The sequence below is a fragment of the Cyanistes caeruleus genome, chromosome 4 (assembly GCF_971803275.1).
Source record: "Cyanistes caeruleus chromosome 4, bCyaCae1.hap1.1, whole genome shotgun sequence".
NCBI classification, from domain to species: Eukaryota; Metazoa; Chordata; class Aves; order Passeriformes; family Paridae; genus Cyanistes; species Cyanistes caeruleus.
The window spans coordinates 41,549,855-41,576,094 of NC_141704.1; the positions used below are offsets into that span (position 1 = coordinate 41,549,855).

General features: G+C 38.8%; 1 protein-coding gene across 1 annotated transcript in view; it reads left to right on the forward strand.

Moving 5' to 3' along the window:
• The first annotated feature begins 726 nt into the window (after positions 1 to 726).
• The window catches only part of SLC6A15 (solute carrier family 6 member 15), a 37,061-nt gene continuing 11,547 nt past the window's right edge, over positions 727 to 26,240 (forward strand). The window contains exons 1-6 of the mRNA XM_086887820.1: positions 727 to 1,274; positions 11,466 to 11,935; positions 20,685 to 20,842; positions 21,317 to 21,443; positions 23,214 to 23,395; positions 24,624 to 24,734. Coding sequence (XP_086743946.1) covers positions 11,647 to 11,935; positions 20,685 to 20,842; positions 21,317 to 21,443; positions 23,214 to 23,395; positions 24,624 to 24,734 — 867 coding nt within the window. The 5' untranslated portion in view covers positions 727 to 1,274; positions 11,466 to 11,646. The remainder of the gene's footprint in view (positions 1,275 to 11,465; positions 11,936 to 20,684; positions 20,843 to 21,316; positions 21,444 to 23,213; positions 23,396 to 24,623; positions 24,735 to 26,240) is intronic.

Genomic DNA, 26,240 nt, shown 5'->3' on the forward strand with positions numbered 1-26,240 from the left:
AATGCTGTGATTAATTACTTTTAATAACGAAGCTGAAACGAAAATAAGTTTGTATCACAGGCTTCCCAGTAAAAGATGAACGCAAATCGCCTAGGCAGACTATTTTCCCTACTCGGAAGGAAAATCTCACGAGGTGTAATAAGGTTATGCACGTTAAGTGAAGCTGTTGCAGTAATTATTCACACAGCGAACATCGAAACCATTCTCCATTCGGTCGTGCCTGTGCTCAGCAGAGCCAATGTGCCTCTCCCACCTGGCTGCAGCGCCTTTGAACAGCTCATTTCCTCCTCTGTGCTACAAGTCTTCCTCGCTAGGCAGGATCGGTCTGCTTTTTTCTTATTTTTTTTTTTTTTTTTTTTCCCCAAAGAGAAATGCAAGCGGAGAAAAAACTGACGGAAGGGTAGGGGACACTGAATGACACTTTAGGGGAGGCGCTGAAGAAACATCACCTTCCTGCGACTGAAGCAACTGTTGGAGTCAGGGCTACAAGACCCGTGCAGCATCACCGCGGGGCTGCTCGCTGCCTTCCGCTCTTCTCACCGTCTCTCTCCATCCCTTGAGCGCCCGAGCTCTCTCCCAGCCGCCTGCCGGCCTCCAGCGCACAGGTGTACTCTGCTGCGGCCGCCCCCCTGCCTCCGACCCACCTCCCTTCCTTCCTGGCTCCCACACCCCTCATTCCCACTAATCCTTCTTTTCAAAACCTTCGTGTTCCCCGAGGAAGCTCCCACCTGTGTGCCTGTTTCCCGCCCCGGAGGCCACCCCCTCCCGCACGCCGCTGCCCCGCGGCAGGAAGGCCAGGGCGGGCCGCTCGCAGCCGCGCCCCAGGCACCCGGGCACCGTCACCGGTCTGGGCAAAGAGGCGGCACGGCACGAACATGAGGATAGAAACGGTGCCCCCGCAGTGCTTAAGCGTGGCCGCGGGGATTTTGGCACGGCGGCGGGGACGAGGCCCCCCTCCATCCCTCCCTGTCCTCTCGCTGCCGAGTCTGCCTCCCCGCCCGCCTCCGGCAGAGAGATGCTGCTGCAGGCGGGTGGGTGGGCGCTCCTCCCTGCGTCAGGAGGTGCGGCTCCCCCGGCCCGGCGCTGCCCTCCCCTTTCCTCTCCCCCCGCCGCTTTTATGTCTGTCTTTAAACGCCGCCGCAGTGAGGGCTGGGCACATGTGGCTGCCACCGCCTGCCCGCCGCTGAGCCCCGCGCCCGCACGGCCCCGCTCGCCATCCGCGCCGCGGGGGCACCCGGCCCCCCCTCTCCGCAGCTGCCGCCCGGCGGGCGGAGGTAAGGCTCGGCTCGGCACGGCATGGCACGGCTCGGCTCGGCTCGGCTCGGCTCGGCACGGCTCGGCTCAGCACGGCACGGCTCGGCTTGGTTCGGCGCTGCGCTGAGCGTGGGTGCGCGGGGCGGCCCGCGCTTTCCCAGCCCTGCCGTGCGGCTGGGGCCGCGGGGGGAGCGTGGCCGCCTGGCGTGTGTAGCCGGGCGGGAGAGGGCAGCATGTGTTGGGGGTTCCTGTCCGCCCGGTGTCCGCCTTCCTGCGGGTCGGGGTCCCCCCAGCCCACCCTTTCATCCTGGCGCCAGCCTCTGGCTGGCGGGGAGAGGGCGCCGGCCCCTCGGGAAACAATAGCGAGCCGCCCGTGCCTTCTAACTCGGCGGTGGGTTAAAAGGATGTACGGGGCTGTTTCAATCAGCGTTTTAATTGTTATTGCTGTTGGTAAGGGCGAGGAACTTAGATCTTTTTCCGAGTGAAAGAAATTTCATTCATCTCCGGCGTGTTGCCTACAAAATGCCAGATGCATGTGTGGCGCGTGTTCCGGGAGGAGCGGGGGCGCGGGCTGCCTGCCCCCGGAGCACCCGCCGTGATGTGCCTCGCCGCACGGCCGAGCCCGGGGAGGAGAGCAGGGCTGCTGAGGGAGCCGGCTGCCAGCGGCCCGCGGGCTCCATCCGCACCATGTGCCGCGGGGCCGGCGCCGGGCCCGGCCGCTGCATTGTTGCTGCGGAGCGTGGGCGTCGCCCGGCGGGGCCGCTCGGTGCCTCCCAGCGCCGCTCGCGTCTCTCGCCCCGCCGGGGGCCGGGGGCCGGGGCGCCCCGGTGTCAGCCATGTTTGGGTGGGTATGGTAATGAGCACCTTCTCCCAACCTCTGTGCCGCTCGGCTTTATGTTCTGTGCAGGGTTTTGATGGTTGCAGCCCGCCGTCTGCTACGACGTGTCCACAGGGTAGATTCATACCTACAGTGGTCTCTTATTAATTCTTTTTCTCTTCGATTTGCTTATTAATCCTTCTAATTTTCTGTGCCCGTATTGCCCGGTTTTCTTCTCGTTTTGCTAGTGTTGGAGCGAACTGGAATTTCTTCGCAAGGCATTGCTTTTGTTGTGCAAGTAAATGAGATGATTGTAATATGTCTGCACAGTCACACTGACCTGGCACGCGTGAGAGCTGTGATGGATTTCAAACATTTAAGTAAATTACACTTTCTTGTTAAAGACCACATTATCATCAACTATTTTATTTTCCCTGTGGTACTGCTACGTAACAAGCTTACTGCTGTAGTGTTGTTTTCTAAGACAAGCCTAATAATTTTTAAATAGTATGTTACCATCTGTGTGTTACTGTGGCATACCATAGGATATGGACCCAATTTTCTCCCTACAAAGAAAAGCGTAAATATAGTAAAGGTTTTGTTGTCTGATGTCATACAAATGTACGCTGGACGTCTTACGCAGGCAGCTTTCTCCATCTGTTTAAAAACCGATGGCAACATAATCAGTTTCTTTCTATTTAGTAGTATATTTCCCATTATCAGCATCATATTAGAAAGGAAACTATGAAAAATAATTAGGAAAGATTGCTTAATTTCGTTTTGGCTAACATACAAGTTTTTTTTGTCTACCCACACCCCATATTAAGATAACCATAGAATCACAGCCTTCATGCAGTGCGTATCAGACACTCCCTTTGGGATCAGCTCTGCACTTCTGATTCAAGAACAAAAATTCCCATTGGTTTTGACCTGTGCATGAAAAAACCAAACCATTTCATAGCTGTTCAGATGTATCACCAATATAGAAAACTGGGTGTGTGAAACTGCCAAGGCATCTCAAAACTAGTTTTGTAGCATAATCTTTTTCTTGTTGACCTTTCATGTCTTGTCATTCCTATAGTTGTCTTTTTTTCCGTATTGCAAAAACCCATGTGCACAAAAATTTTCACATGCTGAATTAGTCAGAAAATCACAGATTATTCAGAAACACAATCTACTCATGGCAGCTACTCCTTTTGATTTAGATTACGTTGTTAAGGAATAGTCACTGCTCAAGTGGTATGGGATTACCACTTGAAGTATTTGTGTTAGAATCTTTTTGGGAAGATTTTTTTTGGTAATTCTGTAGTGTACCAGAAGTGCACACAACATTAAGGACATTTTTATCTCTTTTCACAACTACTTTCCATTGTTTGACCATTTCACTCATCTCCATGAGTAATGTTCTTAATTAAAAGACAAAATACCTGTTGATTTTGGAAGAACAGTTTTTGGTCCCAAATTTTATAGGTCAGCATAGCAATGGTAGCTGCTTTTCCATATGACTTTAGGTATCTCTGCATTCTCAGTTGCAGAATAACTTTGACATATCCGCAGGTGGCCAATTAAAACTTCAGCAACTCCATTTGTCCTTGAAAATTGATTCAAAGCAACCTTGCCATTACTCAGGAAACATATTTAAATAATTTAGGAAAAACCATGTCATTGACAAAGAATAACCAAATGCTATTTTACTGAAGGGCCAGATATCCCAGCAAGACAGTAAAAAGTGGTGTGAAAATGCGGTGTTAAGTTCCAGAACAGTTGCATTAAGCAGTGGCAGTAACTGGACTGAGTTTCCCCGTAAGCCTACGCTGAAAAGGAGCTCTACATTCTTACCCTTCACTCCTAAGGCTAGGGATTCCTTCTTTGTATGGGAGAAAGCAAAGAAAATGTTTGTGGAATGCTGTGGACAACAGTGCCTTGAGTCATGATGTCAGTAGTGTATTTCACACTTTGGGAAAAGAGATTCTTGCTGCTGGCTAATGATAGTTACGCATTTCGAGTGTCAGAAATGTGTACTGCAATATTAATAATTCAGCATGCTCTCCTTAAGCCAAAATGGAGAAGGGATGAAAACTGTAATACGCATTTACATTTACATTTGTTTGATTTTCAGTAGTGGAATTGGTATTAATAGTTATCTTTCTAAAGACATAGGCATTTATTGTAACATAACTTGAAAGCATGATTCCTGTAATGAAATCAAATGATCAGATGCGATGAGAAGTAAGATTTCCGCTAACCCATCTGTCCAGTCTGGTTTTTTGCTTGTATATAAAAAACACAGAGGAAGAAGTAATCACATAAATTCTTCCCAAGGACAACATGATTTACTTATTGGTCCATTCTAAAGCACAGAGGTCAGGGAATTAGGGTCTTGGGGCAACTATATATCCGGTAATACCTAATTTTCAGCAATTGATTTTTGCAACTTAAATAAATAACTTTTAATACATAATTGAAATATTGACTATACTTTTGTAGCCTCTCACTTTTGAGAAGTGTGATAAAATTGTACAATAAACTCGGGCCTCTCTTGTATCTTACATGGTGAGCTTAGAATATGGAGATTTTGTTTCAAGTTGTCCGCAGTTGTACCTTTTGAGTTTGACCAACCAGAGGTAGAGTTTCTTCATAATCGCTGAGATTACTTCACTTGAAGGAGTGGTAACTACTGAATTTGTTCCTTCAGAAAAGTACATATAAGAAAAGACTGCTGAATAAGTGATGCATTTTCTCCATTTTAATAGGTTAAAGTTAGCTTGTCCTTTAAGTCTGTGAAGTATTTCACTGAGGTTGATTTGTGAGGAGAAAACACTGAGAAAAAAAACTCACTTCTATGAAAGCAGAAGTGAGAAACTACGGTAAGGCAAATTAATTCTTTAGAAATTATGTGCAGTGGAAAGAAAAACTGACATTTAAGAGCTCTAGGTTGTAACATTCTGTCTCTAGATGTTTCTGTTGGGCTGGTGATCTGGCAGTAGTCATACAAGCTGTTAAGATCAAGTCTACTGATAATGAACAATCCTGTGAAAGAAACTTGGCGGGTTTTGTCCATTTATTGTGTTTGTTCTATAATAATAGGAAGTATTCTCCTGAAGCAAAAACTTAAGGAGCAGGATTTTGTTGTAGGATAAAGCCATGAACAAAATTTTGTAGGAATGGAGAACGAATTCCCCAGCAATATGAAAGTGATGCAGTGTCATTGAAGTCTGTATAACTACCTGTGTCTGCAGCAGGTCTGAATTTAGTCTTGCATTTTTAAATAGTTTTGCTGTAGTATAAATGATGCTGTTGTAGACACCAGAATAAAATCATTTTTCTAAAGTGTTTAAGTCTTCCATAGCTCACAGAGCTCTTATTTTTTTAGAGTGTCATTCATGAATGTGTAATGGATTTTTTTACATTCTTCAGCGATGTTTTCAGAGACATGCTAATGCAAGTATAATTGTATAGAATATAATTACCTTTAATTGCAATTGAGTTAAGCACCTATTGAATCTATATCTTACTGACAGGCTGTATTAAACTAGGTAGGGAAAATGCTAGATCATGTAGCTCACGCTGAAGAGCAGCGTAATGGTTCCTTCAGTTCATAGATAGAGATGGGCTTGACTAGGCAAAAAGGTTATGGTGTGTATTTCCGCCAAAGAACACAATGCTGCATTGCAGCAGTAATTCAGCCTGTGCAAAGAGTACTGTAACACACTGTAACTCTTCCTGAAATAATTATCTGTACACAGATTCCCGCAGCGATAGCCATTCTTCACAGTCACAGTACTCGCATGAAGACTGGTCTGCTCCTGCAGTCTTCTTCCTCTCTTTTTCACTCAAGTGTGATGGTCACTAGATATTCCCCCTCATCCTGTCTGCACAGATTCCGTTTTTGCAGAGTTACAGGAGTCCGTTGCTCCTAAAATGTCAGTTTTCATTTTCTGTATTGGTTGTTCCCATCATGCTTCTTCTTCCCAGCTCGTAGACTTGTATTTGAGTTGCATTTTGTACATTTCCTTTTGGTGCAAAAGGTTCCTCTTTTGCATGTGATTTTCCTCCAGTGATTTCATACAGACCAAAACATTTGGCATGAATTTCAATAAAGATCTCTTATGGATGTGTGTCACAGTGAGAATCCTGACTTTTAGTTCCATGTCCTCTGCTTAACCACACTGGTTTCTTCACTGGGAGTCAAAGGGAAGATTTGGTGAGCAGGAACACAGCTTGTGGGACTGGGCTGGTACACTGCACTGGCACAATCTACTTCCAAAGCTGAGATTACAGTGATGTGAACTGGCTGCAGTTTTTTATTGCATTTTGCCGCCCTCACAGCAGCACGTTGGTATGTGACTGCTTCCTCGGGAAAGAATGCAGTGCTCTGAAGAACAGAACATTGATCTCTTTAATCCCTTCAAAGGCAAACATTGAACCTAAAAAGGTATTGAGGATTATTTGTAATGCATTAAAAATTAAATGTAAATAATGTTGTCAAATTGTTGTGTTTCCATCAGAAGTCAAAATAAGATTACAAAAGAAAAAAGTACTGTGTTGCAGAAGAATATTTATTGCTTTCCTTTTCAGAGGGTAGTGCTGGTTTTAAGAAGAAACGCAATGTAAGAATTATTGTGTTCTAATTTATGTTGGTAAAACACAGATACAAGTACGTTAATACTTAGTTATATCAGTCATTGCAATAGTATTGTGGGATGTTTTAAACATCAAATTGCCTTACAAATGGCTTTTTATAGAGGTTTGTGATGAATTTCCAAGAACATGGGGCAGCTGTACTCATTATACTTTCAAATCCGTTAGTGAGGGGTTTTTTTTGGTGCCTGTTTTTCTCTACACGTTGGGAAAATCTCCAGCCTCGTAACTTGTAATTGTTTATTGGTATTACACTGCTGAGAGTGTAATTCTGCAGTGTTCTTCTAGAAAGTATTTATATATGGATTGGCATGCAGATCTGGCTGATAGAGGTGCATCGAAGGAGCCTGACATAAAATCCATTGCCAGTGTCATGGTGAAGAGGAGCAGCAGTGTTGAACAGAAGCAGGACAACTCCCTTACTAGCCATTCCATACAAAAAAGATTGTGAGAAAAGGACATGCAGTGAAGTTTTTCAATGTGTTGTTTGGTGCTTTGAGTCATGAAGTTCCTTTGGGTCTTACTGCAAATGCTTGCAAGTTTGGTCAGTGGGGGCATTGCAAGTCTTATCTCCCTGTGCCAGCATTTCTGAATGCAGGCCTGAAGCTAAAGTAAAAATTCTATAGCAAGCCTGGATCTCCCAGGGAGCTAATTTGGGTCTGAATTCCCTGTTGCAAGGGATTATTATTGCTTAATCTGCTAGTAATGTGGAGGTCTAATCAGGTTACTTTACTTCTGCATGCTGGTACATTGAGTTGATTCTCTTTCCATGGAAAAAAATGACAAAATTCCCACTGTGTTCTGAGAGAGAAAGTTGGGGTCTGCACTTAGCTTGATATCAAAAAAGTCAAAAAAGACTCATGGTTTTATCTTTCAGTATGTGGCAGAAATAGATTTTAGCATATCAAGGACAATGCTAGTAAGACATAATCAAAATCTAGCTCATATATTTGATTTAGTAAGTTTTTTTGCAAAAGTTTGTTTATGCCAACTCCGATTATCGTTTGCTCTTATTTCAGTGACAGAACAATTTTCTAAATGTTCTTTTAACTGAACCATGCAGTGTTCATCAATTTCCATTCTGTTAAATTTCGTCAAACAATAGAGACACTTGTCAGGTCAGTTTAAGAATAATTTTAGATTTCTTTATAAATTTTACATAAAAAGAGGAAAACCTTATTTGCTCATTTCAGTCATGGAGAAGTCCAGAAAAATATTATATTTTCCAATAAATGTGATAATAAAAAATTCCTTTCAGTATTTTCATCGGACAGGTTACATCATTTGAGTCATGAAAAAGATGAGAAGCTGAGAACTAGATCAGTTTATCAAATTCCATTATCTAGATCCAAGACACAAAAAAAGAAAAATACAACCTACAAACAAACAGATTTAATAATGCTAAATTGTATTTTTGACATTTTACTTTAAATCCAAGGTACTGGTAGTATCATAGTAACATTTTAAAATACCTGACAAGGTTTAGGACTTGGAGTCCTGATAAAATGATAGTTTCTCCTAAGTAACATTTAAAAATCTACACAGCAAATCTCCATTTTACAAAGGATTTATAAAATTTATCTGTCTCATCACATAGTGCTGTATTTTTGTACAAGGCAGTGTAGAAGGTAACAAGTACTGGAACTAACTGAGGACATTTAACAATTTGCTGTGGTATTTCCCAGTTTACTGCTGGTGAATACTGGACTACATCCAAATGATACAGGAACATAGAATAGCATTTTATATGGTGAAATGCTCAAGTTCAGTACTCTGATGAGGAAAGAGTAAAAGAAAAGAATGCCTGTTCAGTGATCCACGTTTAGCTAAATAGTGCTGGTGAGTAACTCTACTCTTTCTCCCTGTTCAGACTTTGTGCACAAGTGTTCATATCTAGACCTAGCTCGAGCTGAGTAGTTTGATATCAGTCTTCTGTGCAGGTTTGTTGTGGATCAAAGAGAGGCTTCTGTGCCTGTCACTGACTGCGTTCTGGGAGTGCCAAGCACACAGCAGTAGACTCCTTGCACAAACCAGCTGGGACCATGCTTCAAACATTTGTACCTGGTGGTAGTATCTCTTGAGAGAGAACTCCTTATTTGCTGCAGTACCAGCTCCTTTAATGCAGAGAGAAGTTGTGAAATCTGACAGTTGGAGAGTGCCTTGATTTGTGATGTGTCCGGAAGGACTGTCCTCCATCCTTGGTGCAGTCTGGCCAGTGATAAGGTATTGAATTAGGAAAGCAGTACTGTTAGAACCATGCACCAGTCTGCTGAGCATGCCTCCCACATTTTCTCAAGCCCTGCAAATATTGCAGGTCTATACAGTGATAGTTCTGTGGATAACATTCTGCTTAATGGCAGGTTAACGAAAGGGAAGTTACTATGATACTGTGCTAGGAGTAAAAGTCTCAAGCCCAGATTATCCTGAAGTGTAGCATTGCAATGTTTAATGCATGACAGGACAGAGTGATGCAATTTTTGTTGGAATTGACTCATCAGTGAGAGGTCCAGGTAAATCATATTGCTTCCCTGCAAGTTACTCTATCTAAAATAATTAAAACAGGTATGACCTTTTAAAACGTGTCAGGAAATACTGATGGATGACTTGTGTCTTTTTGACTGAAAATCTTTTTGTTACTACAGTTAGAGAAGGATTTCAGACTTACAGACAAATACTGATGTAGTTTCACATGTGCAGCTGTTTCATTTTAATGTAATCCCTGAACCTATTACTAATTACTGGAACTGAGAAGATGCTCTCTAATTTACATCAGTGGAACAAAGGGAAAAAAAAATTTGAAATGTGACCAATGTGACTAAAAGTAACGTTTGAAGTACCAGATGCTGTGGCTTATGGTCCCAAAGCTCCATTAGGACTGCTTAAATGCTTCAAGTTAATGTATTAAGTTTGCATTTTGGTTCTACATAGGTATCTCAGTCAGAACTAAGAGCCACTGAATCATGTATGAACTAGAAGAGGGTGTTGTCCTTTGAAGACTGCAGTGCAAAAGACAGAACAGATGAAAAGAGGCCCACACATTCATTTAGCCCAGATATACAGGATAGAACATTAAGATTTCTCTCTTGTATAAACAACTTTTTCCCTATGCTGCTGTTCTCTGTATAGCTCATACACTTAACATTTTTTTTATTTTTTTAAGAATTGGTATCAGTCAAAGCAAAATCTGGTGCTAATCCTGCTGCATGTCAGAAGGAAGGTTTATAGGAGCCTGAACCCTTCAATGACAGTGGTGAACATGAAGCAGATCACAAGCCGAGTAGGTTCTACTATGCTTAAAAAAACTGGGCTGACTGCCAGAGCTAGAGTAGGCAGTAACAGAAGGGAAAGTGAGAAGACAGTGACCGGAGTCTAGGGAGTCAGTGAAAAGAGGTTACGATGGAGTTCGGTAGGCAACTGGAGTTGCCATTCAACTTCCAAATCCTTGGAAATTATTGGAAAAAGTAATTGCCCTTTTGGCTAGGAGGCTGGTACTTGTGGTGGAAGAGGTTTTATTTCTGGTGCTGTGAAGTCTCATCTTGATAAGCTGTGGGCTGTGTTCCAGTGGCGTAGCGTCTTTGCTTTGGGTCTGGCGCGAAGCAGCCGCGAGGTGCTTGGTCTTTCAGTGACTGTGTGAACAGTTCCTTGCAGTTCTCCACTGCGTGGGATTTTGTCAGGACATGATGCAGCCTTCATACTATGGACCAGATGTTGCAGCAAGCCCATAAGCAAAAGCTGTAAGGTCTCATGTTTCTTGAAGTAGTTTCTGATTCTCATCAGTTAGCAGTTCTTGATTAGACTTCTTGTGTATTTGTTACAGAAGCTCTTCAGAGCTTTCATGAAGCTTAACACATAATCTAAATCCTTTTTAAGACTCTTAATTGTGCAGATGGCTTTGCACACACTTGTTTTATCCCATGTGATTAGTGAAGAATTTATTGAAAAACATTCCTTCCCAAAATCTTACAGTTATGGTTACCTTTTGTATGGCAGCTGCAAGAAAGTTTGTCTGTCTTTTTAAATGATTGTGTTTAAGAAAAATAAGCATTGAAACGCAGGCATTTTTGTTTCTGTGCATACACATTTAAAACAGTAGGCTTTTAAAATGGATTTGGCATTTCAAATATTTCTGATAGTTTCTTAGGAAATATCTGAAGTATCAAAGCTTATAAAAGATGAGTATCTCTCCTTTCAGACTGTGACTGTGATTATATATTACGGGATGAAGAATAACAAGAAAATAAGTCACCATTGCTTTTGAACTACTACATACATCCACTCCATCAAAATTTTAATGGCTGCATGACTTTCTGAAATGGTCTGAAAAACTTAATTTACTTCGGTTAAAATACACTTTTAATAAATTCAAGTACAGCTATTAAGTCAGGAAGTAATGGAGCTGAAGTCCTCCATTTTATGTAAAGAGCATACCCTTTTATGTCTGATGAAAAGAATCTTGTTATGGTATCAAAATAAGAGCAATCAGTCTATCAGTCCGTAGGAACTAAACAAAATAAAAAACCCCAACAACCCTTAACAAGTGAATAAAGTGTATTTTATAACATCTTTTGAACCAAATAGTGGGCTTATTCTCTACAACTTGAAAGTGGTTTAATATCCCTTTCTTCTTGTTTTCTCCTCTTGTCAAACCATTGAGATATTCAGAAATGGGTGAAAAAAAAGCACACCATTTCAAAATTGAGTTTTGTCTGCATAGTAATGTAATACCCTTTTAATTTTATTTTTTTTTCCACAGATACTTTCAGTAGAACAAACGTTGAGAAGCAGAAGTCCTTACTGATTCCCTGATATCAAGGACTCATCAGGCACAATCTTCAGTCTTTTTATTCAGTATTTTTCCCAAGCCGAGGGAGAGTCTGCTTCAGTGTCCATCTGTCTCAGCTGAACGTCATCTTGCTGTTTGTTTCAAATTACAAATGCCTAAGAACAGCAAGGTAGTGAAAAGAGAACTAGATGATGAGGTCATTGAGTCAGTTAAGGACCTGCTGTCTAATGAGGACTCTTCAGATGATGCCTTCAAGAAGAGTGAACTTATGGTTGATGATCAGGAAGAAAAGGATGTAGATGTTGAGGAAGGCTCAGATGTAGAAGATGAAAGACCTGCTTGGAACAGCAAACTCCAGTATATTCTGGCACAAGTTGGATTTTCTGTGGGATTGGGGAATGTGTGGCGATTCCCCTATCTGTGTCAGAAGAATGGTGGAGGTAAGTTTTGTGATACAGCTAGTTGTATCTAGATGATGGTGCTAACTCTTCAGGTTTCAAAGTTAGCAGAGAGAGCCACAGTCAAACCTGCTCCAACATGTCAGGTTATTCTTTTAGTTTTTGCCAGAACCTATGAGGAAAAGCCCACATTTTCTTTATTTAGAAAAATGCATTTGTTTAAGTAAGTAGCAGATTCTTCTAAGCTGCCATTTCCTCATTTTAGGGTAGAAAGCTCTTTATACAACCCTAGCTACTGCTCAATTCAGTGGCTACCCATAACACATAATTATGGAGGGTTGCATTGTTTAAGACCTGGTTATTGTGCTTAAGTGTTCTTTATAGTACAAGGCATTAAAACTACATCCACTTTAAAGACTAAAGCAGCATTTTGTATTTAGTGTACTAGCAGTACTTAGTATTTAGTGTATTTAGTATTTAGTGGTACTAAGTTTCACACCTTTACTTTCTAATTGCTTTTAGCTCCTGGCCATTTGATCATGATTTTCATGATTTACTTCTGGCAAGAACTTCAGAATACTCTCTGAGGGAAAAAGTTGTGGGTTTTTTTTGTTGTTGTTTGTTTGTTTGTTTTGTTTTTTCTGTCTTTTTTTTTTTTACTGATGATAAATAATTTAAATCATTACATTAAGAGACAGCATCTGGTTTTGTGCTGTTAGAGGGTTTATTATTTCCCTAAATAACAAGGTACCTTTCACTTAAAACAGTAACATCAAGCTGTTTGTTAGTTGACCACCTGTGGTCTTGAATGCAGGTTGAAGTGTGAGGCTGGAGACTTTCCTTCCTCTATGAATGCAGGATTAGAATTTCATCCAATGTTAACCCAAATATACTACAATAATGCACACTCTATTGAAGCTAATTACTAAGCTGAATTCAAAACAAACCTCTCACTTTTTATGATACAGAAAGTGAATGTCTACAGAAAACGAAGAATAACATTCCACTCTTGCTGCTTCTTTAAAAACTGAATGATACAACTGATGTAACTGAGGAGTACAGAAATGAGGCTAGAATATGATAAAAGTGTAATTCTTTATTTATTTTCCCTCAATTCAAGCACTAAAAAATTAAGTTCATGCTTTCAAATATTCTATCTTTAGGATAAAGTTGTTCTTTTATATCTAGTTACTGATTTTTTTTTTTTACTTTCATTTAAGTTGGTTTTTTTTTTCTTTTATTCTGGAGAGAAAGTCATTACATGATTGATTTAAAGTATGGTGTCAAGATGCAGTCTCAAGGACTATAACAGTTTATTTTGTGTAGTTGTGTCCCTTTGAAAGTCTATGTCTAATGTCATTAGGAATTTTGCAAGCCGCTTGGATTCTCCTTTGAACCAAAGGAAGGGATCCATTGGTGTGCTCCTTGGGCTGTTGGTTTCATGCCCTCAGATGCTTCCAAAATTACTGTCAGTGAGGATAAGTTTCATTCTGGTCAAATATAAATAAATTAAGTTAGTCAATAATTTCACATTTCAGAAAAAAACCCAACAAAACCCACAAAACAGTAGACCATCTAATCTTCAAGGATTATGACAATTTTTTCATCAGACTTGAAAAAGTAGCTATGGTGTCACTTGAGATTGTAGTTAAGTGTTTTCTCCTGTGCTGTGATTGCAGGAAATTGGATGTATAACATAGTCTGTGGAGATAGAATGTTTTCTGCACCTGCTGAGACAAGAGTGTACTTGGCTTTTAACAATAATTTGACACCATTTTAGCAAATGGCAGCCTTCTGAACAACAGAGAAAAGAAATTGATCATTAGAGCTGAAGCTTGCTTGGTTTTCAAGTTAATCCTAATGCAAGATGGAGAAGGTGACGCAAAACTTTGAAATATGTAAAGTACATTGGTGCCTGTATGTGTATGCAGATGGACAGATAATTCTCACAAGTGCATAGAAGAATAGGGGGAGGGAGTGAAAACTTCAAACACATGGTAAGAAATCCTACACACATTTTATATGAGGTTCTGTTTTCTGCTACACATATTTTTTCTAAAAAGTATTCTAGGTAAAATTAGAGTAGTTTTGTGTAACCCATGGAAATAACAATGTCAGAACAGTTCTGTAATCTGCTGATAAAGCTTTACTATAAATACCTGTTGATGTCTCTTGGTATATGGTAAACTTTCTCTGAATTTCTCACTAGAACTGTTTCAGTGAAGTGTATGACTAGGTATCTACCTTCTATTTAGACCTTCATTTTCTTCCCTGTGTTTTAGGAACTTATATCTGGAAAATACCATGTGAGGGGAGGGAAGTATATTAAAAAGTAATAATAAATAATAGTTAAATAAATAATAAATCCAGTTCCAATTTAAACCAAAAAGAAATAAAAAACATAGATACTCAATAGTTTCCTTCACAGCCTTCATACACTGTATTCTAAAACCACCAGTAAAAGAAAAAGCGTATCCTAACCGTGTTGACAAGAACAACAAAATAAACAGAGAAGACACAGCAAGGCTAGCCCAACTATATATATGTTATTTGAGAATTTTGTGGAGAAAAATTTGTGTGTTTCCCACCCTGTTTTCAGTAAGAGATTTAGTTTGTTTATGGCTGTGGCCTGTGGTATAATGACCCTCCTAATGTCAGAGCTCTCTACTGCTTCAGTGAAATACCTGTGATATCATCTTTAAAAGTAACTTGAGTAGCACTATGCTGCAGTGAGAATTTGGATATCTAGATATCTTTGCAATCTCTGTTTCTGAGCCTGGTCTGTTCCACCAAACCAACATCCTTCAATTTATTTCTTGTGATTATTTAACACGTACTCCTGCTGCTTTAATCCATAGCAACTCAAAAATATTTAGAGTAGTATCTGGTATTTTTTATAGTTAACTAACCAGCTAGACAGGGTAGCTTTTTGTTGACCTTCTCACCTTATTCCCAGAAAAATGTTTTTGGGAGAGGTGAGAGAAAAGGCTGTTACGCAGCTGGGATGTACTTGGATCCACATTGGGGATGTAGCTGTAATGCCAAATGTATTGATGGGAAAAGAGTCTGGTAGGAGACTGAGAGCATTCTGGGGTGCTGGTTTTCTTGACTTGAGAGGGAGGGCACAAAGGAGTTTCAGGCTCTGTGAAAGAGGGGCTGAAGATGTGTCAGCAAAGTTGTGAGGAACTGACTGTCCTCACCACAGGCCTTTCTTACCCCTGGCAGGCAATGCCCAGACCTCATCTGGCACTTAAGGCACCTCTTCCACTCTTTGCAGCCTAACAGATAAAAAAGCTGTTTCATCCTTGGTTCTTGATAAAGGCAATTTGTGCTGCAGCTGAGTATGCTCAATTTCATTTTTGCACTGTAGGATTTGTTTATTCCTCCTTTACTACATGCAGGTGAATATGTGTGTTTGTTCAGATAAGCACAGTTCCTGTATAACAATTTCATAACCTCTGTTATGGTTCAGAGCTGCCTCGGCTTCCTATGGTTGATAGCCTTAAAAATGAACTGCTCAGGTCCACCCAGTCTTGCCAAGATGCTCATAAATAGTGACAAACTAGATTTATAATTTCCTGCTGCTCATAACTGTCATCCAGAGGCCAGCTTGCACACCTTTCACTATTTTCAAACAGAGAAAATGCTTAAAGTTTATTCTGTTTGCTTGTCATTTCCCTTTAGGATTAGCAGAAGTATAATGATACTGTTACATAATTAGAAGTAACAAAGGAAAATTAAATTGGCTGAGTGGTACTAGTTAAAATAGACTGAGTGTTACTTTGAAGAGAAGCGAGGAGTCTGCAAGGTGCTACATGCCCAAAGATTCTGTGTTGCATTTTTGTGGGCATTAACTTAATTTTCCCAATTTTTCTTCTTTTTTTTTTTTTTAAAGGTAAGTCTTTCTTGATATCTTTGTGATGTAAAAAGTGAAAAGAACTATTATACAATTATAGATAAAAGCTGTGAGCAAAATAGGAAAAATTGTAGCAGATGATAGTGTCATTATGTTTTGAAAAGATTGACCTAGGTAGAGTCACATTGAGAGTTTTTACAGTTAAGTAGTCTGAATTTTTTACTGAAATACCAGTTGATTGACATTAAAGTTCTGTGGTCTAATGAAAAAGCGTGGCAGTTTTGCTTTTTCCTCTGCAGTGCTCTGTTAGAAGCTACAATTAATACAAGAGAAATAGGAGCAAAACAAGTATTTCCTAGTATTCCAACACTTGACTATGGATTCAGAGGCTTTATTATGTAGCTTTGGATCAAGAATTTAATGCCTGGAGTTCACTGATGACTACAGTGTAATTTTCTGAGTTCAGTATTATCAGACTCAAAATTTTAGTTGTACTTTAGTGTACTGAAATTTCCTGTTTCTATTTTGCAAGTGTAATTCTTCATTGAAGCTAATTGGCTAAGGTGATACTCACCCTTTGAGCACAGTTTTGTAAACAGGCACACCTGCACATACTGAACTAAGACTAGTGACAAGAAGACTATCCTATCAGGATAGACTATAAACCTACAGATAAACCATAAAACAATTTATCAGAGTTTTCCTGAAAAAAGCAGTTTCAATTTTGTAGTGGTAAATAATTTTTTTTACTGAAGCTTAGTATACTGTTAACAGTGTTTCATTGCTCACATGTCATAACTTAGAAAATTTTAGCATTTCTCATTGAAAATAAGTTTATCTTCATCTGATTGTCAGCTTCTTGCTTGCATTCATTTAGTAAGCAGTAAGAGCTGGGATCCCTCTTCAAGACAGTAGTAAACTTCACCGTGATTGAAAAAGAATTAAATCAGACACCAGACAATTAAAATCTATCACAGTAGCAGCTGAAACCAATGTGGAAAGTTAATACGTTTTTCAGGTTACATCAAGAATCGCTAAAAGAAGAAAATTCTTCTGTAGTATCAAGGTGATAATGGTTATATTGCCTTTTTTTACTGCTTTTGAAAATGTTTTCCAACTCTTTAATCACTTATGAATCATGTAATTTTATGAATTTGTTTGAGCATTTATAAGAGCTTAAATCAAAACCAATGTCGTTATTCCACTTCTATCAATAATGTTGTCAAATGCAGTGCTTATGGTAATCTCAAGAAAGGCAGTTTACCAGCTATCCCATTCTAATGCTTGATTAAATAAAAAAATTAGGAAATCAAAGCAGTGCTGTGCACAGTTTTAACAATCATGAAATCTTCATGAAATCTCTTATATCTTTGTCATTCATTGTAATGAAGAAGGGTGAAGGTTTTTTTTTCTTGTTGAGTTTTTAATATGAAAGCCAATGTTTAAGACCAAAATAGGCAAAAGAAAAAAAGCAACTTCACAGCCAAATAATTTTGTAAATGTAGAAAGGAGACATGGGGATCCTGAACTCCACAGAATTGTAATATTCAGAAGGCAGCTTAGCTGATAGGTGTGGCAAACAACTGATTGTAGGATGTTATTCAAGGCAAATTTATTATTCAAATTCAAATTAGAATGGTCCTTATCTAATGCTGTAACTGCAAGGACCCATGTTTTCATGTACAGGCAAAGAAGAGACATGCTGAGATGTTTCCATAGTGATCCTTTTTTAGGATGAAGTGAGGATAGGATGTCTTAGAGTTTGTTGAAGTATGCCTAGCTTCATGGGAAGACTTCAGCAAAATACTTGCCCAGAGACGCTGTGGTTTCATGTTGACTGTGGGGCACAGAAGCCCATGGCAGATGTGATACAGTTGTATAATCTAGTCCAAGCTCTATCACACTGAAACTCACACACACAGTTTTCCATTCCATGTCCGTTTTGGTGACAGGAACAAGATCAGAAGGAAGCTCAAGAGGTTTGAATAATTGGAAGAACCAGCACTTCAGGTGCTTTGCACAAACCTAGCAGTATGGAGGTGAACTCTGCTGTCTGGCTACCCACTGAATTACAGGGTTGTCAAGTCTAATGTAATGTGGATTTAACACCACATCTGTTTAACTCATTTAGTAGAATCTAACTGATAAATCTTGCAATTTGCGTTGATACTGCACCATAAAACACCCACATCAGCCCAGTCTTTAAACGTGTGCTTAACTTTGCAGCCTTGTGATTAAGGTTGTGGACTGGGACACTGAAGAGCTGGGTTCAGTTCCTGCTCTAGTACAGTCATCCAGTGGGATCCAGGGTAAGTCACTAGGCCCCAATTTTTTGGAGCTGTATAGGTTTGTCTCTGCTCAGCTATGCCACATCTGTCTAATTAAGATCTAAGGTATCATTTACAGTAGCATTATATGATATAACACCTGTGTACTGTTGGCTTTCAATGAATTGTGTGAGCAGATTTTTTAAAGACAGTGATGCCAAAGCTTCTCACTTGCAGTGTAAATTCTATCTCGCAGAAATTTTGAGAATCAGTCTGGGATATTTAATGGTTTCTGTGTTACATGTTTTTAAGATAGATAGTCCGCCTCATTTTTGAATGTGGTTGTTGCTCTGTTCCCCTGTTTTCCTCACATTTATTTATTTCTGTTTCTTTTCATAATAGAAGGTAAATCCTTTGCATTCTTTCCATTGTGTGCACATAGAAGATGAACTGTGAGAGACACCAAAGTAGTGAATAGGAATGTAGCTGCTACCTCAGTAAAAACAATGCTGTCAGACAGTATCATTGCATAGCATATTAGCAGGTCATGAAAATAAAGCATAGGAGCTACTTCATTGATAACATAGCCTATAGACTGTGAGGTACATGAGATTAATATTCTTTGTCTGGTGTTCCAGTACTTTTTCACAGAATGGTTTGGTTTGGAAAGGACTTTAAAGATCATCTAGTTTAAACTGCCCTGCCATAGGCAAGGAACCTTCCACTAAACCAGGTTACCCAGAATCCCACCCAATTGGCCTTGAACAGTTCTAGGGATGGATAGTTCAAAACCTTCCTGGGCAACCTGTTTCAGTGCCTCATCAGCCTTACAGTAAAGAATTTCTTCCTAATACATAATGTAAATGTACCCTCCTTCATCTAATGCCCATTCCCCCTTGTCCTGTCACTGCATGCCCTTATTAAAGGTCTCCTGCTCTCCTGTAGGTCCCCTTTAGGTACTGCTATAAGGTTGTGTAGGTCTCTCCAGAACTTTTTCTTCTCCAGACTGAGAAACTGAACTTTCCCAGGTCTGTCTTCCAGTCCTGTGACCAACTTGGTGCCTCTGGACTCACTCCAGAAGGTCAACATCTTGTGTTGGAGCTCCCACTTCTCTCCAATTTTATTTCTTCATTTTGTCCCCCTAGTCTTGAACTCAAGACTGCAATTACTCCATGATTAATGTCTTTGTAAGATCTTTGTAATATCTTTGTAATGGAAGGGGATGTCCAATTAGTGTGTACTTCACGAGGAGTGAAATAGCAAGTGGACTTAAACACAAACTAATGCTACCAGAATGTCTGATACCTCCTGCACCGCCTAGGAAAGTTTAACTTTTCTGACAAAAACTGTATTCCATGAGATAAATTTCCCACTAAGGATATGAAAATGCCAGTGCATTTGGATAGATTCCTAAAAAAGCCCTAGAAAGTTGACATGGATGAGGGAACTTGAAGCAGGACTTAGCAGGAGTTGAGGATAAATGCCAAATTGGTTTCTGAGCTTCGCTCAGCTTCTTTTTTATCGCAAGATGAAGACATCAATTATACAAGTTAAAAAATCTGAATCTAAGCTTTTGAGGTCTTTAGGTCTTTGCTTTGTAGCTTGCTTCAACATGCTGCAGTCTGCATCTCTCAAATGTTTTTCCTTAGCCTTGTAATAGTTTCAAACAGGAGTTCAAAGGCCTTTGAGTTCGTTGTCCAGCACTGTGGTCTGTATTGCAGCGTAAGAGCCACACAGAGTCAGGTGCCGTGATGCTTATTGCTGATGCCTGCATGGTTTCTTAGCTCTGGTACTAAATACTCCACAACACCAAGGAGGAAGTTAGGTTTGGAACTTCTCAGTGTGCTTAGTGTTTGGATATATTTGCTTGCAATCAAACTTCCTGAAATAAATGGAGATGCATCCTTAAGTTAGAATTGTATATGATGAGTTCCTGGGAATAAGACCTTAAAAAAGAGGAATTGCTTTTTATATGTATGTTTATACAAAAGTGAAGTTGCAGTTGCATTTTCAAATATGACTTGAAGAAGAGAGTTGGTGAGTACTGCAAGATGCAGACCTACAATACTTCATTTCGCTTCCACATCATGTTTCTGTTTTCTGTCTGGAGCCTTGTAGCAACAGGCTGATACAGTTTTCTTGCTTAGCTGAGTAGCATCATTATTATGTACAGCATGAAATCTCCTTTTGAGCATCTGAGAAATGGAGAAATCAAGTTATATCTTCTGAAACTTCTTATGATTGATGCTCGCTGAAAATGTTGTGTACAGTGTTTTCTGTATTTCTTTTATATTCAGTCTTGATGCTCTGTTACAAGTCAGGCTGTAAAATTTTATAAGAAATATTGATTCAGCTCCTGATGATTCTGTATTTCTAAAAAGCTTGATTGAATGTCCAAAATTTCAAACAAATAACTCATTTCAGTAATATCTCACTAGCAGTAAGGCTTGCCTCAAACATGTTACAGTGCTTTATAAATTAGGTGTCTTTGGGTTTTCGATATCTCACAAGACTTATGACCAAGATTCAGCTAAAATTATTCTTGCATGGGATCATGCAGTGAAGGACACTAATTCAAATTTGAAGCTATTAGAAATTTTTACATTTGTTCTGTCAAGTTCTGACTCTTCTTCCATTTACTCTGATTTATACTTTTTTCCCCTCATAGGTGCCTATCTTGTGCCATACTTAATCTTGCTACTGATAATAGGGATTCCACTCTTTTTCTTGGAGCTTGCTGTCGGGCAGAGGATCCGTCGAGGGAGTATTGGTGTGTGGAATTATATCAGCCCCAAGCTTGGAGGAATTGGATTTGCAAGCTGTGTAGTAAGTTTTTTAACAATTGTGCCATTTGCTTTCAGATGTTATGATTTAGACTTCCTATTTTGCTGCAGGGAAAGGCCATGGATTTATAGATGGGCATCAAGGTCAGTTTACAGTGTTTTCAAAGATCTGAGAACTTGAATTGAACCATTACAACTGTTGGTATATACGTGTCTGTTAAGTCAGACATTTTTGTGATTCTTTTGAAATTAGAACTGTGGAACAGAGTAGTCTTCTGGAGGAAAAATCCCTGTAAAAGTAGAAGTGTAACATGATGAATATGGAGAAGAGTGAAAATTTAGAAAATGTCAGGTACTCTAATGGGACAAGTCGTTCTCTTTTTTTCTTCTGATTTAGTTGAATTAAATTTAGGTTCATTGACTGATGTACAGAAATATGCAGAAGTTCAGCAGGGATTTTTTAATTTACTTAATAAATGTAACTTTTTGGTTGTTTTTTTTTTTTCCTTTTTACTAGGTATGCTTCTTTGTGGCCCTGTACTACAATGTCATTATTGGATGGAGCCTGTTTTACTTTTCCCAATCTTTTCAGCATCCGTTACCATGGGACCAATGTCCTTTAGTTAAAAATGCATCTCATACCTGTAAGTCTGTGTTAACATAAGGTTCTTAAAAATCATGTAAAGTGTATAAAATTTGAGATTTTGAAGCAAAAAAGGAGAAAAATTCAAGAAGATATTTGTGTGCAAAAGTGTTCTATGTGAAAGTGGTTTTCCATCTAATTAAGATATCACATTATAATGCTTGAAAAGATGCAACAAAAGCTTAATCTGAGACAAATACAGTGTATTTGGAAAGAAATGTCACTGTCAACAGCATTTTAAAGAGTAATTAAATTAGGAGAATGCTATTTAGTGAGTTGCAGAAAAAAAATCTTATATCTCTTTTTCTGATGTTGATACTACTTTTTATACTTGATAAAAAAGAAAAGTGAAAGAGGAAATTTTACATTTCAACTAGTAGAATACTTCCTGGCAAAATGTTGTTGGTTCACTAACAAAGGAGAAAATAGAAAACTGTAAATATCAATGAAATGCAAGTGATAAAAGCATGGTTTTCTTTGTAAATTAATAGAAATGAGATAATCAGTCCTTTGAGTTTTGCTGTAATGAGATAATTTTGTATTATCATTTCTACTGAAATATGTATTATTTCTTCTTTTAGTTTCCTTTTATTTCAGATCCTAAATTTTCTTTAATTATCTTTTGTGAGTTTATTTACCACTTGAATAAAGAACCAGAGATGTTTGAAAAGTTGTACCTTTTTGTAGAGTCTTTTCCAGAGTTGCTTGCTTCAGTTATTATACAGAAAGTCAGTACCAGTGAATGTTGACACACAAACTGACTGTATGCCACAAGCTGCTGTGCATTAATTGAGCAGCACTGGTTGTTTATGTACTCTTAACCTTCCCAAATGCTAAGCTACAGTGTGTCAGCCTAACTTGGGCAGAGGCCCCCTGAACTAAGCTTTCTAAAGAAAACTATTATATTTGATAGCATCTTAGTGTTTTTAATAGGTTATTTCAGTGAAGATATCTCATCTTTGTTAGGTTTCTTAAAAAAGTGTATTTTCCTCTTTTTCCCATTAATTATCTTGATTCAGGACATGCTTATATGTATGGTTGATTGTCAGGCATAAATAATTTACAAAGAACTTAAGTAAATATTTTCTCTCAAGAAATCTTTCTATTTATATGTTACATGCCTAGATGCACACAGTTTCTTAAACTCTTTGGTAACATGACTATAACAGAATTACAGTTAGAAAAACCTTAGAATCACTTCTGGAACATACATAGAAACTTTCATTAAATGTATCTGTGTAGGAACCATTTATTTGTTTTCTTCATCACTTTGGTATCATTATGTTATTATTTTATTGTTTATAATGGTAATTAAGTCCTTGCTAATTTGAGTGTCATATCAAAGTAGACACAACAATTTGTTTTCTGTCTTCAAATTTGTGTTCAATGCAGAGGGATACTTTTCATAGTATGTAATTCATAGGACCATATACATATAATGTAATTTTATGTGTGATAAATGTAATGTATGTCCTCATATAAACCTGCCTACTATTTAGTTATGAAGTCAGATATAAATTCTGCCTTGGAGTAGGATTAACCGTAATGCAGAGGAATACATTATCCCAAAATGGTGTTTTAAGAGATACACCCAGAAGTTTTCACTGATAGCAATCACTTTTTCTTTTAAACAATGTCTTAAGACTGTTACGTGATTTTGGTTTCCTAATAAATGATGATGGCACAATTAGAAATTTTAAGAAGTGGGAGAACACTGTTATGAAATATCTCTCCTGAACCCATTCTTTACTTGCTAACATCTCTTTGACAGTTGTGGAGCCAGAGTGTGAAAAAAGTTCTGCAACCACTTACTACTGGTACAGAGAAGCACTGAATATTTCCAGCTCTCTGTCAGAGAGTGGGGGTTTAAATTGGAAGATGACTATCTGCTTGCTGGCTGCCTGGGTCATGGTATGCTTGGCCATGATCAAAGGCATTCAGTCTTCAGGCAAAGTGAGTATACTGTTTACCTGCATGATATTGTTTTATTTTGAAGCATTTCAGAACATTTCTGTTCACCAAACCCTCTGTTTACTCACGAAATCTGTAGGAGCAGGTTAAGTGCTTTGACTCACCCCTCCATTTGTATAATCTCAAGTAGAGGAATATTAATGGTTAAGCATTAAAATTCCATCAATTTTATTGGAAATGGCAGTAATTTAGAGGGAATTGAGATCTGAAGAAGAATAATTTTGCTTCTCATCTGCGTAATTGTTGCATGTAACTGTACCGCAGCTTTATTGTGCAGCATAAGTCTCTGTGTTCTGAGTGCCTAAGGAAATAAGTTTCCATGTGTACTCACATTTACATGCTTCTGGCATTAACACAGCTGCTTCCCAGGATTCTGGATTGTTTCTTTTGACTAATGGCTTGCCATCATCCCTTTGCATCTGAGTACTGTTACCTTGTCTTCTTTCCAGCCAGCTGGATTTGCTGGTTAAAGATTTGCTAGTTCTGTTTATCCTGGGGTTTTTTTCAGAGGTAAAATAATTTGTCCCAGTAGCAAAATTCTTTGCTATTAAAAAGTTGGCACTGACATGGCAATTTCTGTGATTTCCTTGGGGTATTTCAGTTAAAGAAATAAGTAGCAAGTTTAACTAGCTAATCATTTTACTAAACTTCACAGAATAAATTTTCTTTTCAGTGATGGGTAATGAAAGATCAGATTTGATTACTATTTTTTGTTGTTTTGGCAGTAAGCATTACATAGTGATTAAATTCATTGGTTATGTACTTTCTATTAATTCTTGTCCCCTTTCCTTCCAAAGGCAAAACTGGTTTCTATTCACGCTGCGTAACTTTGCCATACACAGTCAGAGAGCTTTTGTGAAGAGAAGCATTTTTGCAACAGTTTACTTTTGTCTTTTATTGTTTATTTTTGCCTCAATTAATACTGAATTTCCCTGGGAGTCCAGTGGCTCTGTATCGATTAGTGATAAATACAGTTGGTTGCAGTTGTATTGTTTTTGTACAGTACAGAATTGAATTTATTTTGCAATCCTGTGATTATGCTTTCTTCTGCAGAGGCAAGGGGAATGGGAAGTGTTCTGCATATTTTTAGAGCATATGATTATCAGTACACTCATACATCCACAGGACACTGTGTAGTGAATGAACCTATTGAAAAGAAAGTCCATGTTAAATGTCATGTTACATTTTTTCTTGCCTTCTTGTATTTCAGATCATGTATTTTAGTTCCCTTTTCCCATATGTGGTACTTTTATGCTTTCTGATCAGAGGACTGCTCCTTAATGGGTCAGTGGATGGAATTCGTCACATGTTCACCCCTAAGGTATGTACTTAATTTCAGTTTGCAGGGTATTAAAGTTTCAATTGGCAATTTGACCATTTATGAATGCTCTCATTTAAGCTTATTGTTTTCATAGAACATTTGGCTGTATTTCTGTTTGCTTAAATTGCAAAATTTCTGTTTATCTCAGTGGCACAATACCAAGCCCTAAAGTCCAAAGGCTCTAGGTGTTCCAAGGGTCTGTGGAGTTACCTCTCTTAGGTGAGGGTTCCCAGAGTTATATGCCTCTACAAAGCTAAAGAGATGAGAGTGCAGTTTAAAGGATTCAGGAAGTTTAGAGAGCTCTAAATACTGAAAAGAGAACTTTGCCATTTACTAAATGTCTAGTAAAAAACAAATTTGTAAAATCAAATGTCTAGTTCTGGGTTTTCAGTGCCTTACTTGGAACTATCATGGAATACGTAATTAACTTGTCCCTTTTGAAAAAGAGCATTTATTTTCCTCCTTTTTAGAAAAAAAGTAAAGCTTTTCTAGTAGCCCAAAGTACAGGAGACCTGTATTTAACAGTAAAGTAGTGTAAGTATTCGCCACTCAGCATTCCTTATCAATTTTCCAATGACAAGCCAAGACAGCAGCAGTTCTAAGCATGTACATTTTACTGCTGATACTTTTGCCAGGAACGTGCCTTACACAGCTTTAGATTGTCTAACTACAGAGGTGATAAGGGATGTTATGAATCATTGTTTAGCTTGAAGATCTGAATTCTGTTCACACCTATCTCAAATGCTTGCAACTGCATCTACACTATAGGAACAGCATGTTTGAATAGTCAGCACCCTACTCAGGAATGTGAAAGACTGGGCTTCATATTGTATTGTGAAATGGCCTTTCCTGCAAGTCCACTTCACAATACAGTTGACAAGAACAGGACTATTTTTTCAAAAATGAAAGCTAAATAATAAGATAATCAAAATCAATGCACATAGTGGCTAATGCCAGATGACAGGGTGTTGTCAATTGTTTTGATTCCAGATATTTTTAGTCTGGAGAACTGTCATCCTGTAAAAATGACCTTTGTCAGCTCTCACAGTGATGCAGTCATGTTCCACTTCACTCACTGTCACCACTTTAGAGAGTTACACTTGTGCAGGAACTTGCAGGCTGCTAGGCAAATTTGGGAAACCTGAGGAAGAGAGGAATGTAATGCCTATTAACAAAAGTAAGTCTGAAGCAGAGGTGGAATACAGACCTCTACGAAATACAATTTGGTTTCTCAACCATGGTGTTAATACTTCCTTTTTTGGCTGGAGAAGTACCACTAGGTACTGAGGGAAAATAAAAATAAAAACTCCCCTTGGATACCAACACCTCTTCAGTATTCACTATTTCATGAGTTAGATTTAAAATAAGTTGCAGCTGGTGCTTCCTTTACAGTTATGTTATACTTAATTATACAATTGTTTCAACTGTTCATATAAATGATAGCAAAAGAAAAATGGTTCTTAATTTATTCTGACCGTTTCCAGTTCTGTATCAAAATTTAAGCTG